General features: G+C 36.7%; 1 protein-coding gene across 1 annotated transcript in view; it reads left to right on the top strand.

Annotated features, from left to right (window-relative positions):
- The window catches only part of LOC139116282 (gamma-aminobutyric acid type B receptor subunit 2-like), an 87,043-nt gene that overhangs the window by 43,407 nt on the left and 23,816 nt on the right, over positions 1-19,820 (top strand). The window contains exons 2-3 of the mRNA XM_070678889.1: positions 13,909-14,049; positions 19,569-19,739. Coding sequence (XP_070534990.1) covers positions 13,909-14,049; positions 19,569-19,739 — 312 coding nt within the window. The remainder of the gene's footprint in view (positions 1-13,908; positions 14,050-19,568; positions 19,740-19,820) is intronic.

The following is a 19,820-nucleotide window of genomic DNA, read 5'->3' as shown; positions in this document are numbered from 1 at the left end:
GCTACGCATGCAACTACTGGGAAACAAGCACTTTGGCGATATTTGCCTCTTTTGATCATGGTAGTTTGCCATAGCAACGAAACGTCGGCAAACCAAATATGAAGGAAGAAATGGAGTGAATTAGAGCATATATGCAAAACTAGGACATCTTTTCCTATGATATTTCTGTAGCATTTCTAGGAGATCGACATGTGTAATTACTTTGCTCTACGATAAAGAATCTTTAAGAATGCATTGGAGGGTAACAGACAAAAGGTCATAGAAATTCATTAATAAGGATAGACTATTGTTAGTAGTCAATTTGCACTGTACTCATTCCTTCAGTAAAGGTCAGATGTATTAGTATAGTGGAAATTACTTTTACTAATTAAGTCACAGAGGGAGGGGGTCTTTTTCAATTAACATGAGTCCGTATATATGGTGAACATATCGTACAGTTTACCATAGTAACGGCACTGTTGGTTACTTGGCACGAAGACTATGGCATAGTCTTACCAGCATCACACCAGTGTGAAGGTGATGTCTGGCGTCATATGACCACGTACTGATATGACATATTTCTGTCAATAGCAAGTTATTGTCTGTGCAAAGAAATAAAATTACAATCTGTGAGCGACGAGCTACAAACGAACTCAGGACAAGAAGAGAAGAGGCAACAATGAAATAATTTCCTGTACTTTGACAGGAATGGTTATAATTAATTGTAAGTCTCACAATTGTAAGATATGGCGTTTCCTATTAGTCTAATTGTTCAGTAGTTTTTTGTTGCTTTATAGTCATCAATTTCACATCGTCATCAAACATCAAGTATTTGTTGTTCTAAATAATATCAGTATAATGTATTTTCTGTCTGGGCAAGCTAATCTACTTGAATGTATTTCTAGTACGTGTAGGAGTTTGGTTCGTCGCCGGTATCTTTTCATGAACATTAAATGTCCTTGACTGCGTCCAAGAAAATATCAATGACGACAAAACTTTGTATCATAACGCCACATATCGCAGCTCTCCGTATACTTCATATACATTGAGATCAAGCGGTACATCCCTTAGTAATGCATAATAATGGAAAATACATTGCATCAGATGAATTTCCTTGTCAACCCGATATTGGCCACTTGAACAGAGCTGAAATATCGTTGATAGCACTTTGTGGCAGTACGAAAATTTCTGCAGTTAAGAGTCTTTTGCCGAAAGTGAGGTTCTGTGTATGAATATGTGGATTAGGCAATTTGTCAGTTCTAATAAACACTTGCGAGTAGACGTCCGCGTCTCATTCTTTAAAACTGATCCACTTCTCTATTATTTAGGTAAATATGATGAGTATTTTTTGTTCGTTGTCCATGCTGTCAATCATAAATTTTCAAATTAAACCCTGTAATGCATTAATACGCAATCAGACCTCACCTTTTGAATGTCAAGACGAAATATATTACTTTGTTGATAGTAACTATACAAACGTTTAAAGAGATAATTAATAGTCGCGCCAGCGGCTTACTGACTACGCATGCGCAGATTCATAATATACTATGTGAGTAACCGGAAGTGTACCCTACTTTCATGGGCGCCGCCATGTTTTTTTGAGTGCTCGTAAATAAACAAATATAAAATGTGCAAATTATTATATTTATTTATTTATTTATTAGCCGTGTTCACAATAATGACATTGGCTCAGAAAGAAAGAGAAGGGGAAGAAAATGTATAACACTGAAAAGTTTTCAGATTCACTTCATTCACATTAGCTCAAAAGTAATTAAACTTTCTGACTGAAAATCTGTAACAATTCATTCATGTATTTTGCAACAACATGAACAATGCAACTGTCAGTACATGACAAAAAGTACTTAAAAAGAGAATCATTGTCAAAGCATTTTAGCTGGCTCTGAATGTTAAAATCATTTCTAAGTAAATTGTTCGTACAGTGTGTGCTGGTTTACTTGGACATAATAAAATACAATGGATTTCATCACCAACACCAGAATGACAAAGGGTACAAAGTCTAAGATGTCTTGGAATGTTTTTAAAACGACCAATTTCTATTGCAAAAGTATGATCAGAATTCTTGCCTTTGTCAAAGCAATTCATGCCATTTGTAAAATATATCTCTTTTATTAGCCAGTAAGTATTATTATCCACCTTGTCGCTGATACAAAATATCGTTAATATAACACATAACAAGTCATTGTTGATGACACAGTCCCCACTTGTTAATGGGTACTTTGATTACAGGTCCTCAGAGAGGATAGAGGCCTCTTCATTAGGTCTGTGATAAAAATACTTTTGAATAAATTTGCTTGATACATGTCTGAGCTGTAGTTCAGGACATGAAAGAATCGTAATAAAATGGCCACATGGCGGCCTTATTGGATCCTATCACAGAACAAATCTATGTGCATATGTATGACAGACATCCAGCTCTATGGGTTTACTCAGAATTAGATATATGCATAATTAATGAGGTACAGTATGAAGCATCATAAGGTCTCCCATCATACCATATATGAAGGGTGTACACTTGTGGTTACTGAGTTATGGACAAATATGTATATTTGAGGTCAAAGGTCATCGAGGTCATGTGACATTTGTCACAATAATTTATTGCTAAGTTATCCCTATATACCAAAAATCAGACCTCTAGCTCTATTGGCTCGCTCAAAATTAGATATGCGCATAATTGATGAGGTACAATATGTGGCGTCATAAGCTGTCCCATCATACCATATATGAAGGGTGTAGCACTTGTGGTTACTGAGTTATGGACAAATATGTATATTTGAGGTCAAAGGTCACCAAGGTCACGTGACATTTTGTCAAAAAAATTGTAGTGCTAAGTTATCCCTACTACAAAAATCAGACCTCTAGCTCTATTGGCTCGCTCAAAATTAGATATGCGCATAATTAATGATGTACAATATGTGGCATCATAAAGTGTCCCATCATACCATACATGAAGGGTGTAGCACTTGTGGTTACTGAGTTATGGACAAATATGTATATTTGAGGTCAAAGGTCACCGAGGTCACGTGACATTTTGTCAAAAAAAATTGTAGTGCTAAGTTATCCCTACATACCAAAAATCAGACCTCTAGCTCTATTGGCTTGCTCAAAATTAGATATGCGCATAATTAATGAGGTACAATATGTGGCGTCATAAGCTGTGCCATCATACCATATATGAAGGGTGTACCACTTGTGGTTACTGAGTTATGGACAAATATGTATATTTGAGGTCAAAGGTCACCGAGGTCACGTGACATTTTGTCAAAATATCTGAGATATCTGCGTGAAAGGATGGACTCACGGATGGACTCATGGACGGACATGACCCAATCTATTAGCCCCCTGGACTTCATCCGTTGGGACTGAAAACTGTGTCACTGCATCCTTTTTGCAATATGAATACGATGAGAAACTAAATTTTTATTTTTCTCGGCCTTATACATCGAGTCTATGGACTGCCTTATACATGGGAGTCTATGGACTGCCTTATACATGGGAGTCTATGGACTGCCTTATACATGGGAGTCTATGGACTGCCTTATACATGGGAGTCTATGGACTGCCTTATACATGGGAGTCTATGGACCTGCCTTATACATGGGAGTCTATGGAGGTGAAAACTAAAAAGTCCTCTAACACGGCCAAATTTGATCGCATTGTGAAACAAATCGACGTGCATCTGTATGGGGTATAGGGTACTATCCTTGTGCAAAGTTTGAAAGAAATTGACCTGGGCATCTCTGAGATATCTGCGTGAACGGACGGACGCACACACGCACGCACGCACGCACGCACGACGCACGCACGGACATGACCAAACCTATAAGTCCCCCGGACGGTGTCCGTGGGGACTAAAAACATAGGCGTAGGAACCCGGGGGGGGCGGGGGGCGGCCGCCCCCCCCCCAATGCTGAAGTTGGGGGTGGGGGCAAAGGTATACTTTTGCCCCCCCCCCCCCCCAACTTTTACAAATACACATTGACTACATATGGCTAGCTGTCCCAACTATTGCTGAGTGCTATGTAGGGAGTTAAACAAACAACTGGAGTTAAGGCGCTGTAAAATAAAGTCTTTGTTTGCCGTCCGCGTGCGGATAGGTTTTTGGACGAAATCTGAAAAACAAACACAGATCGTATGATCGAAAAACGGCGGAATGTGCCCTTCCTTTATTCGTGATGTCGCAGTAATTTACTTTAATGTCGCAAAAATGCAAATGTCGTACGATCTTTTCAATACAAATCACATTACCTATCGTAAAGGGGTACATCAACCACTGTACGTAATGTGTACATGTGCACCTCCTGTTGTAACGGCCTGCAGTGTACCGTAAGTGAAGATCAATCGACCGTTTCACAAGTTGATTTCTCACTCAAAGTTTTCAAATCGGCGGAAGTGCGTGAAATCTTTTTGGTCTCCATACAAGACGGATCGAAAACAATTCTTTACTGGTTTAGCTTCGAATAAGAAACGGAACTGCATTTCCATCAGCTTTTCCACGATCCGCGATTGATCACGATGTTGGATCTGCACCGTGGCAAGCAGGTACCGCCGGTGAAATGTTCGTTGTTGAATGCTCCAAATAGTTCATACGCGGTGGAAGTTGCCCTTACTTTACTTTACTTTATTTTTTCTGCTAAAAACGATTTGGACATTTTATAAGTCCGGATGAGAATTCAGTTTTCAAAAATAGCAATGGCCATTCGGCATTGCTGTCTTGACTAGCAGAATATTTAGCATTTTAGTATGCAATAGCGTCAGTTTTCTGTCATTAATATGCAAAAATAACTATTAGTCCGCATTTGCGGCAAGAACGATGATATCAAAACCTGCTAGTGTTACAATGAATACAAAAACTCACACTAATTCCTATGAATTTATGGCTCAGACTACAACTGAGCTGCAACAACGACCGCGCATGCAAAAATTTGTCCGAATTTCAGGCAGCGGTGTCTGAAGTCGCGCGTGCAGCTATATTTAGTAACAAACCTGACATCACGATCAGCGCTATTGGAATTCGGCTAAAAAAATAGTTGATACACAAAATTCAGAATAAATAGCCTTTAAAGTTACAGCTAATGGAGTATTTAACTCAACAGAAACAGTGATCAGGACTAGTATTTATTTGACACTTAGGGGCAACATCAAAAGTTCAATATAATAAATCTAACTTAATTGCTTAAGTTTGGCCTCAGACCCCCACCCCCCCCCCTTCTAACTTAACTGACCTAAAATTGAAAAACATTGCGGACTCATACCCTGTACTAATTCTTTCAAACGACGTACCAATGTACCATTGAATTAAATAAAAATTGAAAACCATTATAAAGTAACAAAAATACGGGTGACTAGATCGGTTTTAGCGTACAAAAAACAGCCTTGAAATCGTAAAATTTAATAAAGACGTTAAATCTTTTTTGACTGCACAGAAATTAATTTGGCCAAAAACCCCCCCACCCCCAAACTTAAGCAATTAAGTTTTTTTTCAAACATCGATCTTTTGACGTTGCCCCTTAAAAAGGAGGATTGGTACTCAAGGCTGTAATGATTTGTTCAGCTACCCACTCTTCTTACTGCAAAAATTGTAATTGTATGGAAGAGATAGTAGTTTCACCTTTTACCAAGATGTTTAGCATTTGTTTTCTGAGTGACAACTACATACTTTGTTATACTCAGTAACTTTTTGCAATTTTATATTTGGAATTTTCAGGTTTTGCAAGAACACCTTTTTGTTCTAAGCTTACCCCAACATGTTGAAATACATAGTGTACAGTTGTCAAAACAACTGTTACTACTCGTTTTTCTCCTATTATCTCATTACCTCATCTTGGCCTGCTTTTACTCATGGACTCGTCTTAGCTTGCTGAGAGGTGCTGGTAATCTTCGATTGACTACACGAGATGTTCAGAGTTCGTTGGTACTACATAGACTTTATTTCTCGGTAGACAAGCTTGATAGCTGCCATCGCCCAAGATACGCTTCTCCAATTGTCTGTCCTCCTGCCCTGTCTGTTGTATTTTCTCTCTTGTCCTTTGTATCCCCTTTCCCGTATTATTTTAGAACGGGATTTTAAACGTTATGTTTAAGGCTTGGTTTGGATCATATGATAGATATGAATTAAAGATGGAAATATACGTCCAATCGTAAACATCAATACAGATCTCGATCTTAAATGTACATGTCATAATTAATATACAAATGTCACTTAGACACGTTGCAAAATTGAAGCCATCGCGTAAATGGTGAAGTTCTTATGTTCCTTCATTAGGTGTTGATTCAAATATATTTTGTTTCCTTCAAAACTTCGTAAACATCGTCGTAATACGTAATTTGCATCTTTTACATTTGTCGCAAATATGCTTTGTATTCATAATTGAGATATTGTTATTTTAATAGTTTTACTCTTGCCAATGACTACCTAGTGCATAAACCTCCGTCAGAGACAAACTATAGATCTGCGTAACACAACCAGTTGATTACTATCACACTGTACATGTGGTACATTAGGGCCTATGTACTGGTATAGTGTTTATTGCCATTGTTTATTATGGAATTTTTGTTCAGACTCACAGTCACCTAACTCTAAGTATGTTTGTTGTAGGCCTACTTATACAAGTATAACCTTTGTTTTCAAGCACTGCTTTCAACGTGCTTAATGAAGAGCATAAGAAACACTGCATTGTAAATGTAACAGATGATTTTCATACTTGTGACCCATAAACCGATGGGAAAGTTAAAGTTTATGCGATTGATCTATGTTGTGTGTTTGATTTTTTTGCTGGCTGGCTTGTAGGTTTTTCAAAAATCCAAGGACAGCAAACAAAGAATTTTCTTTACACGGCCTAATGCATAAAAACACAAATATTGAGACATTGCCGTATGTGAAAGTAGTGGTGCTTTCATTACATTTTTTACTATTTAGATTGATGTTGGCCTGTTTTAATTATTTAAATTTATTCATATATGCAAATTTTAGATCGTAATTCATTCATCACCAGAATATAGGTTACCTTTGCCCCCCCAACCGTGAAGTGCTTCCTATGCCCCTGAGTTGTCATATAATGTAACAATTAATTATAGCAAACGCAGCGAGAGCATTAAGACTAACGCGTGTACACGAAAATTAGAATGAAATATACCTACGAGTTGAAAAGAGAGACTTCCATGGAGGCGATTTTGAATACTTTTACACGGATTGCGTGAAATTAAAGATATCATCTACCACAAATCCTACTCGACAATGTGTATTTCCGACAAAAGAATCTCTCTATTCCAAAGAAAGTGTGAAATTTGGTTCAAAATGACTATTTTCGATCACTTTTGAAAGCCTGGTTCGGTCATCACTAGGCGCCGCCATTTTGAAACAAGCCAACTCTCGCGAGAACGAACGGTCAACTCACGCGATAATTAAAAATCGTGTGCTTGGGAGCTACCGACGGGAATATCAAGTACGTGTTTTACATTAGACTGCCTCTGTTCCCACCCCTGTTACAATAAACTGATCGGAATCATGTAATTTACCAGTTTTAAATAATTTTCGTTAGTGAACTTGGCATTTCCGAGTTAAATTGCTATAATAATCTATAAATGTTATTCTAGAAAACAATTGACAGCAATTCAACGTCAATGGCCAAAATATGCATCGTGCAACAAACACAGAAATTAGCATGCTATTGCTTGAAAACATCAATGACGATATGCCCTACGCTGCGCTCGCTCTCAGGTCAGACCTGTTACATATTATTTTATCATGAATCAATACAAATAACATTGCCAATCTTAACCCCTGGCGCGACACCAAGGGCTAAGCCCTATAGGCCTATAATATTATGAATTTACTCTTAAGGTAGTATGCACCTCAAAAGTGAAAGACTTAAACTTTTGCTCTAACTTTCCTCAAGGAATCTTCCAATCATTCTCTTTCAAAATCAAGAATAAAAATAGGGGGTCATTTTGCAAATTTTGGTACTAGAGAAAGAAATTACCCAAGATTTACCGATATTTGAAATTCAAAATGGCGGCCATCCCTGTGTTAACTCTATGGAGAAAAATATAAATTTCCGAATTTCGAAAAACTAAGCCGGTGAAATGTTTTCTTTCACAAAGAGCTTTAAAATGAACCCCCACATGTGGTATATCAGAAGAGAATTGTAAAAGTTTGAGAGTCCGAATGTCTGTCCCCGAGGTGCGTTCTACCTTAAATTGCGTTTTTCATTACATGTTCAATTGATAACAATTGGAGAGTTCACTGCAGAAAGATTACATAAACCTCACAGTGTTCAGAAGAAAAGACAACATTTTATACTCACTTATAGTAAAAAACGCGCCACTGAACATAGCAGTACTATTCAGCCTGGACTGTGCGTGAGGCATTTATCACAATAATATTCTGTGCACCCCACTGATTACTTAATTGAGAGCAGGAGAATCCTACAGTCACAAACAGATCAATCCGCGATCACGAACCAATCAATCCTACTGTAGTCTGTAACGATTCTATAGTATTTCAGGTCTTTCGAAGACTTGCAGTGCTTGACAGTATCAAAGTTGACTATGAGTGATTTATTTTCTTCATGTCAAATATAACTCGGCAGATATCACATCTTATTTTAAAGGACACATCGGAGTTTCACATTTAAAAGCTGAAGCTTAGTCTATGCTGTGACCGCAATTCAGGATGCTTTTAGTCACTCCGTTATGTCTACGATGAAAAAAAATATTAACAAAGAATTGTCGACAAATTTCAAACTCGCTTTGTCTTCAGTACAAGTTCTAGTCCCTTATGAAAGACAAGGAAACACGTTCGTGTGACGCATTAAAATAGCCATCGAAAATGCTACAGGAAAATATATCTCTGCTGGCTTCAATCGAAGATAAAATGAAACTTTTTTATACTTGTGTGGCTCTTCTGTAAAGTTAAACCTATTACCATCGTGTGTAGATCTATACCCCTCACGTATAACTTCTTAGTGTCACTCAATCTGACAAAATGGTGTACAACATTTGCTACGATCGTTCGTTGGCATCATTAAGACTAAGACAGGCATATTTTACGAACACTTCAGAAGGCAGGGGCACACAGATCGAACTAAATATAGACAAATTTGTGTGTATTTGTTTTATGGTGACATCTCTGCGATGATTCATCGTCAGAACGGCCGGTGTTCAAATCAAAATCAAACTGTAAATTCCTTTACTCTTCAGCCAATAAACGTTTATTGTGAAGATTTACATGTTTGTTAAGATTTTTTCAGACGAATTTACGACAAAATTAACAAGTTACAGTAGAATGGTTGTACAGGATGTCATGATTTATAAGTTATACGGTCTAAAAGTGAAAATAGCAACATCAAAACTAACTACACGCTCCATCACATTTTATTTTATCCTATATTCTGTTTTTCTTAAGAATCCAGTGTAAATTATTGGGAAAAGCGAAGCATTTTCGGCAATGATTTGTGTGGATAACGAGTTATCTGTATACCTAATTGGTTCCTTTTACATCAAACTCCTAGACTTTATTTTCACCAACAATGCCTTCAAACATCAAACTCTTACAGTCTGCGTTGTCAAGTTTGAGAACTTCCACGCATCATTTATGAATATTTCTTTCCAAAAGAATCTCAGAATAAAATCCAGTTCGCTAAAGTTCAAAGTTCTATCTCGGTGCATAAGTTTTTTTTTTCTGTCAATTGCTATTGTACCTTTTGGAATAGACAGTCTGCCATCAACAAGCTGTGGAACACTCCATAATCATGCAAAAGATTCCATTCTTGCGGCAACTCCGAAAACTGTCATTTCTAATGACAAACTTTATTGATTGATGAACACCGTAATGCTTGGATTAAATATCATTGTACACCGTTGATACCGATGAACTTGGTAACGAATGCAGAAAATTTCACGTTTCAGACGTATGAAGTGTATATTTTGGACAATGCATGAGTATGAGGCCAACTGTTGATGTAATTCATGTTCAAGTTACACCGTGTTTTTGCTAATGCTAGGAATATTTACGGTAAAGTCCTGATAAAATGTTTATGCTGTCCTTCGCTGAACTATCCCTCCGACTTTAAGATAAAATGTTTATGCTGTCCTTCGCTGAAACTATCCCTCCGACTTTAAGATTAAATGTTTATGCTGTCCTTCGCTGAAACTATCTCTCCCACTTTAAGAATAAGTGACGTGTCAATGGCATATCACCGCTCATGAATTGCGATATAATAATTTTGTTTAATCCAGATTCTAGTCTGACAAATTCATATGAGCGTAAATCTCCAGAATGATGCATTAATGAGATTTTTATTTCGTCGGAAGGTGACATCCAATTAAAATTAAGGCACTCCTTTGTAACAGAACATGGAATTCGATAAGACATTGAATTTCGTTTATTAGAGTAAAATCATTCATACTGACATATATTGTCTAAAAGGTCAAAGGGCAATTTACAATTATTTGCTCGTGTCATGTCAGATTACTGAATATATTGCAACATCTGCATGGTCAAAAGGCCATGCTTGATTTGATATCGCATTGTATGAGCGTTAATTGTAAAGGTTTGATCAAATTGGGACTCAGTGTTTACTATATTTATTATTGTTTTTGATACCATTACTCAAATCACTTTCGTTTGATAACTTGCATCATCGTAAAGTAGTTATATTACTCCTTAGTCTAGCTTCTACTTTCAACATCTTGTGTGTCGCTTGGTTATTTCCGATCTTTTTTCATTCAACTGTCTCGGAAATTTTTGTTTTAGACATGGAAATCTTTAATAATTCAGACCCTTCCCTAAAACACAAGCTGATTTATTGAGAGAGAAGTAGAATTTATCTCGATGACTTTTGTCGAAGTAAATGCTTGAAAGGATAGATAATCAAGAGTCAAGTGTGTTTAGGTCCATTTAAAATCGGAGTATGTTTTCTTAAGGTACAGACATTCATGAAATTTCGTGAAAAATTCTTTGTGATCTCATAACAATAATGACGATAACAATGAATGTAAACAGTCGTTGTGTTTTCAGTTAACAACATGTCACATGGCTGGATTCGATAGTTTATCCAGACATGAAATAATGCCTGGATGCAAGGTACATCTTGACAGCCATGTACATTGCAGCGATTTTGATAACAACCCTGTTCCTATTATTCACCGCATAAATCCGTGATTGCAACATGCCTGCTTCTCTGTACTGCAATATACAATAAGATAATTCTGAGATGAACGACTCTCAAGGAGCTTCATCAGTGTTCTGTCCAAATGTTTCGTCTTGGCTGTTTACGACGTCTTTATATACATTGGACTTTCTATGACAATTGTTTTAGTTTTGTTATGTTTTTCTTAGGGAACCCGTAAGTTTGTAGACACTGTTGCTGTATCGTGTCCATTCAAATGACAATTTCACATAGCTTCTCTGCCTTCTTTCATCATATTCTGTATTACCTCACTTGATCAAATATTGCAATCAATTATTCAGATTTATTGGGATTCTAGAATTAAGGTTCTAGTTGTTGTTTTCAGTGGTTCATGCACGGAATTAATCAAGTTATGAATAATAATTGACTAAGATCATGAGTCAGTCCTACCGCATCGCCTTTAGGCATCATTAACAACATACATGTTCTGTCACCCAGATGTTTCAATGAATGTTAAATTACATATTTTATCCAGAGGTGAATATTGCATACACCTTTTTTCATTGTAGCTGTGCACCAAAGTCAAACGTCGTTCAAATGTGAATAATTTCAGGAATCCAAAACCTCAGATTTGAGATTAGTCAAGGGATTTTTGATAAAGTCGACGATTTAAATTCATCGTACGCGATTTTGTCAGACACTATTCTTCTGTTTAACTACTTGACCGGACAACAACACATGCATTAAAATGATGAATGTTACACAGTTGTCGTGATATTATCAATCAAGATGTGTCACTGACATACAACTATATCTCCACACTGTACCAGGTACCAGACAATCGCCTGGGGGTATCTTTTTAGAGAATTCAGATATCTGACTGCTTCTCAACTCGCTATGAGTCATTATTCTCTCTCTGTCAACTTCTCACAAAATTACGGTAGTTTACTGGGTATGAAGTAACTTCATTTTATCAGCAGAAATTTGTAAATATTTTCAATTGTACTGATACTTGTACATGGGTTTCAGCATGTCGCTGTCATAATTGTCGTCCAATTTAATTATTTCCGGTCTTTTCACTGTTCCACAGCTGCCGACTTTGTTTTTTACTGTATGTTAAATTGTTTTTTATTGTGCATTTTGTTATGTGCCTTGTTGTTTTTATTTTTCAATTTTTAATGTGTGGTGGGGCAGTTATAGAGGTGCTCGTCACCTGTTTGTCTCAACCTTTCACTGGTGAGCTAGTTGTTTGTCATTGTGTCTTCTTTGTCTTTGTATGCCAGTGATGAAGTTTAATAAATAAAAAAATAAAAATAAAATGAAGTAATGGCAAATATTGAGTTTAAGCTTGACAAATGTGCCTGTGAAATTGGCATGTTATTGATCATACTTGGTTGACCCATGTTGTCACCATGCTGTGTAGTCTACTATCGAATACAATATGAACATTTGCTTGATCATCAGCGCCGGTAATATTACGACTCTGATTGTAAGATTTCAAAAGATCCCGACCACTCATTGCGTAATGCCTCTATCAAAGCGAATATGTAAAAAGCACGCTGTGAATACAATTTAAGTATAGCAAGTATGAGCTGGTTCATCGATATAATCCATTTTCACAGTCCTGTAGCCACTTAACTATTCATGTTTGTCTCAAAGCAATGGCTTGACGCTCGTGTTAAATTCTCTTTGATATTTCGACGTTGATAAATGACTTGGAAACAAGAACTTGCGCGAAAAGGTTATTACAAGGAATTTAGCGTGTTGTAGAGTTAAGATGGGTATATAATTATTTTGGCTGTAGTGACAGAAATTCTAATAACTTAAAATATTTTTTAAGTTCTACTTAGTAGAGTCTACAAATGGAAGTCTTGCAGGAAATCAGTGACTTGATGTCCAGATTAAGCTATAGTTGATGACTGACTTGCATGGATCAGGTCAAATTTGAAGTCTGATCGTAATGGATGTGCCTTAAATAATATTTGACAGTAACCGCCCCTCTGAAGTTATCGATTTTGATAATCTATGCACTGTACTTTCAAAATACGTGAAATTATGTAAGTATCCCTCCACAGGACAAAGAGAAATGATGCTCATCAAATTTAAAGAATGCAGTGAAGATATTTTCGTTAAAAATTGAACTATGGGAAGGCGTTTTGCTACCGTCGATGAAGATGGTGAAAATAATGTACTTTGTCTTTTGCTTTTTCCTGTTTTACATGTAAGACGTGAGTGGAACAGTCTGTTGCTCTGTCTGTCATTTCTTCAATAAATGCACTATAGATCTGAATCAGTGTAGATGTGATTGCTTGTTTGTCAAGATAGGTTTTTTGAGTTTACTGAGAACGGCCTGCTTTACTCTCCGTTGTATGAACGCTTGAATTCGTGCAAAATTGCCTATGAACCTTTATTGATAATGAAATGTGAGTCAGCTTGAAATGGAACGAAGTTGTCATCGTGAATCAAGTGCTCTTCTCTAAATAGAATTAAACAAATAGAAGAGTATCTTAACCACTTCAAACTAAGGAACAATTACACTTTTATTTCTGGGAATACTTAAAATGTCATGCACTGCACAATGTGTCACGACAAGTTTCTGAGATAAGGCACGTCTTCAGCGTAATTTAAGAATACTTCGAGTTGAGAGTGCCGTCTTACATGGCATGAATCCGTCATGAAGCATACTTTCAAAAATTTAATTTAAGGATATGTAGAAATTGCAAGCTGGAGACCCTATCATAACATCGCAGTATAATATTTTTCTTTTTTTCTTTTGAAGTGTAATGGCGGAAGAGGAACTGACGTCATGTACAGAGAACTTTACGACACGTCAACGACAAAGATTATGGTTCTCGGAGCAGGCTGTTCCATTGTGACCGAACCCACTGCGCAGGCCTCACACCTTTGGAACTTGTTACAAGTAAGTGAGATATCTTTTTGTAGCGGCCGTTATTCTTTTTACTTCAGTCAAATTTTAAACTTTTTATCGAACACTTTTATTATATATTGTTCATGTTGAATATATTGATGTGCTCTGTTACCTCAGTAGGGGTCCTAGGGCGAAAAAATTATGATTATCTCTAGTATTATAATAATAATTATTATTAATAGCATTAGTATTAGTATTTAGTATTTCTCGTCTCCATTACGTCAATGTATGTGTGGTACATGAGGCTAGAGAATCCTTTCGTATAGGATAACCTTTGCGTGACAAGGATTTCTCATAGGATAATATCAGCATTACAGCTAATCTCCTAGTTAGCCTCAGAAACTCTTCAGTCTGACACAATCACCATTCTTCTCCCCGATGAGGCGTTTTAGCCGGATTACGTCTTTCTGGGCTAGGTAGAACGAATGGATCTGATGTCTTTAGGTTAGCGCAAAATTTGACATAGAGTTTTACTGAAAACACTCAGTGACCATTGTCGGCACTAGCTGGTGTCAAACACTCAGGGACCATTATCGGCACTAGCTAGTGTCAAACACTCAGGGACCAGGTGTCGGCACTAGCTGGTGTCAAAATTTAGCTGTGGCTTAGTGAATCGCCGTCTATTTAATTTTCATGCTGATTGAAGACAAAACCGTTTGACTCTTTTATGTATGTTTCTTGTCTTCTCCAGTAAATATGTCATGAACAAGAAAACAAACTGAGACAGCGCGTGTGTAAAGAAGGATAAAGTAACAAGTTTTACTGATTAATAGCTTAAACTATGAGGTGTTTTTCACTGACACAAGTGGGCTTAACGTTAATACAAATGTCAGACAATGCATGGCTGTAGCATCGACTTTTGAATTTGTTGTACTGAGTAGGTAAAGGATCGTATCAGATTACATGCACTTATTCAATCATCTATGAGTACCGTGATGGTAGAAATAAAAGTTCATTTCCCGTTGCCACGAACAGATGACAGTCTCTCACTAATGTTGTTTGTCGCTCGATGAGAATAAATGTATTCCCCTATATAAGAAAGTTTAACGAAAAAAGCGCCATGGCAAATAATCTAACATGCTATTTACCTTTTGTAACTGTTCAAGTATCACTAGGTCATCATATCACATGACAAACCCACAGTGGTCATGTGTTACATATTATCAAGTCTTTCACTAAGATTCACCATGACAACGGTGTATCTAGATTATGTCAGCACCATGGACGAACTGGACGAATTATACTTCGCAAATGACTTGAAATGTATCTACATAATTCATGTCACGATTATTTACATAGCACATGGTATTCAATAACGCGACATAATGAAATACTTACATGTTGCCAAATTATCTGTTGTATGAGTTTTATAGCCGTGATTCAAAATTTGTAATTATCCAGAAGTTAACCCAAACAAGAAAGTGATTACAATTATAAAGTTGTAAAGATTGTAATGCGCTAAATATAGAAAAGGTGTATTTTACATGCTGTCATGTTCGACAATGTTAACACCTAAGCTTCGTAATAAAAGCACGTTAAAAGAAGACGATGTTTTACATAAGTATTTAATTACTTAAATTGATGTATGGGTGGAACATTCCACGTTTTCTCCAGAAATGTTCACAAAAATATGACACTTAGTAGAGTCTACAAATGGGAAGTCTCACAGGAAATCAGTGACTTGACCATTAATTCATTTTCGCTAAGGTTTCATTGATCGTGTCTAAAACCGGGGTATAATATATGCATGGTCACCCATTTATTCAGTATCTTTCAACATGTCAAACAATATAAGGAGTATCTCGTATCAAACAAAATTCATGAAAAATGGCCAACTTTGTCCCTTTAATGTCAAACGTCGGAACGAAACGTTTACTTTGAAGTTGAGGCACAAATCAAAAAGCAATTATTTTTGTATCAGCAATATTTTTATCACTGGTAGCCAAGAACACCTTTTAACAACCAGATATGAACTGAATATGCTCACGTGTTTTACAACAGGTCCATTAACAGTAGTACCCTTCACAGGACAATAAGATATATGTTATCACTATATGTAGCAGATTTTTCAACTTCGCACAGTACTCTCAGAGTTTAATCACTAATTACAAAACTTTATTTAATATGCAAATGAGCTGTTAATTAACTTGACACTGCTCCATGCTTCATAGGACAACTAGATATCCATCAGTTCAACATTTGTAGCACGTTTTATTTAATTTAGTGCTGTAATTTTAGAGTAATGTCACTAATTACAAAGTTCATTAAATATGCAAATAAACCCTAAATTAACTTGACACTGTTCAATGATTCATAGCACAATTAAATATTTATCAAATCAATTTCTGTAGCACGTTTCACAAAATTTGGTGCCGTAATTTCAGAGTTATATACCGAAATACAAAGTTTATTAAATATGCAAATGAACCCTTCATTAACTTTACACTACTAAATGCTTTACAACACAGTTAGATATCTGTCAGATCAGTATATGCAGCAGTTTTCATGACGTTTGATGCCGTTATTTCGGAGTTATATGACTAATTATAAAACTTCATGAAATATGCAAATGAGCTAATTATTAACTTGACACTGCTCAATGCTTCTCAGTACAATTGGATATTTATCAGATCAACATCTGTAGCAAGTTTTATCAAATTTAACGCTGTAATTTTAGAGTAATATCACTAATTACAAAGTTCATTAAATATGCAAATGAACCCTTAATTAATTTCACACTACTAAATGCTTTACACTACAGTTAGATATCAGTCAGATCCGTATCTGCAGCAGATTTTATCACATTTGGTGAAGTTATATCGGAGTTATATCACTAATTACAAAACTTCATAAAATATGCAAATGAGCTATTTTTTAACTTGACACTGCCAAATGCTTCTAAGTATAATTAGATATATATCAGATCAATATTTGTTGCAAGTATCATCAAGTTTCGTGCAGGGATTTCAGAGTTATCTCACTAATAACAAAAGTTCATTAAATATGCAAATAAGAAGATAATTGACATGACACTCACAGTATCATCATAATTTTCTGAGATTGTCATCTGTTAAAAGTTTCATGAAATTTGGTGCAGTATTTCTAGATATATGTGTACACTGTCATTACCGTCTCCATAGGGAAGCCATTGTACGGAAAAAAACAATACTGCATAACTTCATTAATATGCAAGCCACACTATCCAAAATCTAATCAATTCTTGCAAGTAGCATATGGTACCTGTGTACCAAATCTGACTTGAATCCGTTTAGGCGTTTTTTAGTTATCGTGTAAACAGACAGACAGACAGACAGACAGACAGACACACACACACTAACATACACACCACACACACACAAACACACGGACAGACAGACAGACATCGCTATTACATTAGCTCACGTGTTTACACACGTGAGCTAATAACGAACATATCATTTGAATGCCTAGATACCAAACATACTTCTTACTTTTTTTTTTGCATGTTGAGATCTAGCGTGTTGAGATCAAAAATTCAATTGACTGGAATACTTCTTACTTGATACGAGTAAGATACTATTTCATGTGATGCCTTTATGTAACAGCTGTCACTCAGCACTAACGCGTGATATTTTGTTGAAAGCGGTCACAAATTTATTTACGATAGGCGAAGATAGCATTCATGATGCGTGATAATGAGCCTTCATCTTTTGAAAACGACGTGACCTACTTGAAAATTACAGCTTTGCTTTTTTTCTTTAAAAAGGATTATTGATATTAAAGAGGCACTCCCACTTTGTAACATTTTTAAAACACAATTTTTTAATGCCAACGGTCGATATTTGACTTGGCGACTGCGCGCAGATCGTGAGATATCGATAAAAACATGTCATTTCCCGAGCGTATTTTTCACATCCCGAAGTTTTACGATCATTCTAATTTTGACTCGAAATCCCCCGAAGGTTTGTTGTTGTGCTGATTGACGATATTCTAGGGAGTCTACAATAAGTTCGAACGACGCAATTAATTTACTTCCCACTGCAAAGACTTTATATACAGCATTATGTCTTTACCTCAGGTAAGTTTTTAAAAACTTCTCCTTAGTTTTTGTCGTTTTCATTATTCTAAATCGGTTGTATTATATTTTTAACCAATACCACATAAAACATCAGTTTTTACATGTCAAATATTAGCCGCCTCCGATGACTACATTTTGTCGTCTGCCACACAGTACGCCGCGCGCGTGGTATGCGCGCGTGGCATGCGTCTATGCATATCACGCGGCGGCCGCTATGTATCAACCGCACGGAACTGTGCTAGTCACCTTTGCCAATTCTTGTGGAATCAGCAAAAATTATTTTTCGTTTATACGCCTAGTCAGTAAGACTCAGCTTTCTCCCACAGGCCATGACCGATCACCGACGCCGGTGGTACTGTGGCGTACAGCAGCGTCAGCGTAGACTCGTACTCCATAGCTTAGTTGACAATGTTACCAGTGCCGAACGTACGATGTTCGGAAGCCACCGGAATTCAAACTTTTACTTTTTTGAAGACATGTTTTTATCGATATCTCGCGATCCGCGCGCAGTCGCCTCGTCAAATATCGACATTGGCATTAAAAAATATGCTTTAAAAATGTTACCAAGTGTGAGTGCCACTTTAAGTCTGACGTATGGTTAAGAACTGTGAACGAAATGTAAGTGTTCAACAGACTATTGGTTTTAACTACAAAAACATTAGGGAAAGTCATACTGTGAGATCGTTCTTTTAAAATATATTTATCAGCCGAAGCCAACGAAGCTATTAGCTGAAAAAGTACGCACGAAGCTGACAACACTGAAAAACTGCGCACACGCGAATTTTAAAATAATCAAGAGGCGGGGAGAAAAAACCAATTTTATTGTGAGTCAGGGAGATACATTCTTGCAGTAGGTTCCGAAAAATGGATAGAGGGGAGGGGGAATAATTTGGTTGTTAGAGCTTCAGGGAAGATTAAGTGGACAGGTATAATTGGTTGGGCGAGGGTAGTGGGAGGTGAATAGGAAGCGGGCAGAACATGGGGACTGAATTGACCAGTTGGCTACACCTGATTTATGATTATTTTTGTTTCGGTGCATTTTCATTTGGTTTCCCTCTACCGAGATGTCAGCCTATACATGAACATAAGCCGCCATATTGGTATCTTGCAATTGTGTCAGTTCTAAGTTTTATTGTCAGATTGAGGAGTTGGGTCACTTCTTAATAACATAATAGACATTGAGAGTCTGATTTCAAGTATCAAATATGCTAATTTATCAAGTATGGCTATGGTTTGCTGGTTACTTACTCCAGATGATCTTGGCGTCATGCTACCTGGCTGATAAATGACGTCACTTCAAATCTGCAAATCTGAAACGAAATTTCTTGTGAGATCATTCCTTGGAGAAGACTGCGGAAAATCGCAACACGACTTCAAAAATACAATAAGTATTTTAGCTGAACATCTGAACATCTGAAAACTGAATTATTTTCCTTCAATTTTACCTTTACAGTTGTCATATTCATCGGCGTCACCTAAGCTGTCTGATCGCAGTTTATTTCCAAAGTTTTTTCGTGTGTTTCCAACTGAAAAAGTTCTGAACGTGGTTAAGTTTGACATGTTGAAACACTTCGGATGGACTAAAGTCGGAACCTTGCATCAAACAGTGGACCTGTTCTCTTTGGTAAGTCCCTCACCGGAAAATTAATCAGATACACTTTGAAACGGAATTTCAGTTCTATTGAGCAACGTTTTTTCCGATTGT

The sequence above is a fragment of the Ptychodera flava genome, chromosome 17 (genome assembly GCF_041260155.1).
Source record: "Ptychodera flava strain L36383 chromosome 17, AS_Pfla_20210202, whole genome shotgun sequence".
Lineage (NCBI taxonomy): Eukaryota > Metazoa > Hemichordata > Enteropneusta > Ptychoderidae > Ptychodera > Ptychodera flava.
This window is presented reverse-complemented; position numbering and strand designations above follow the sequence as displayed.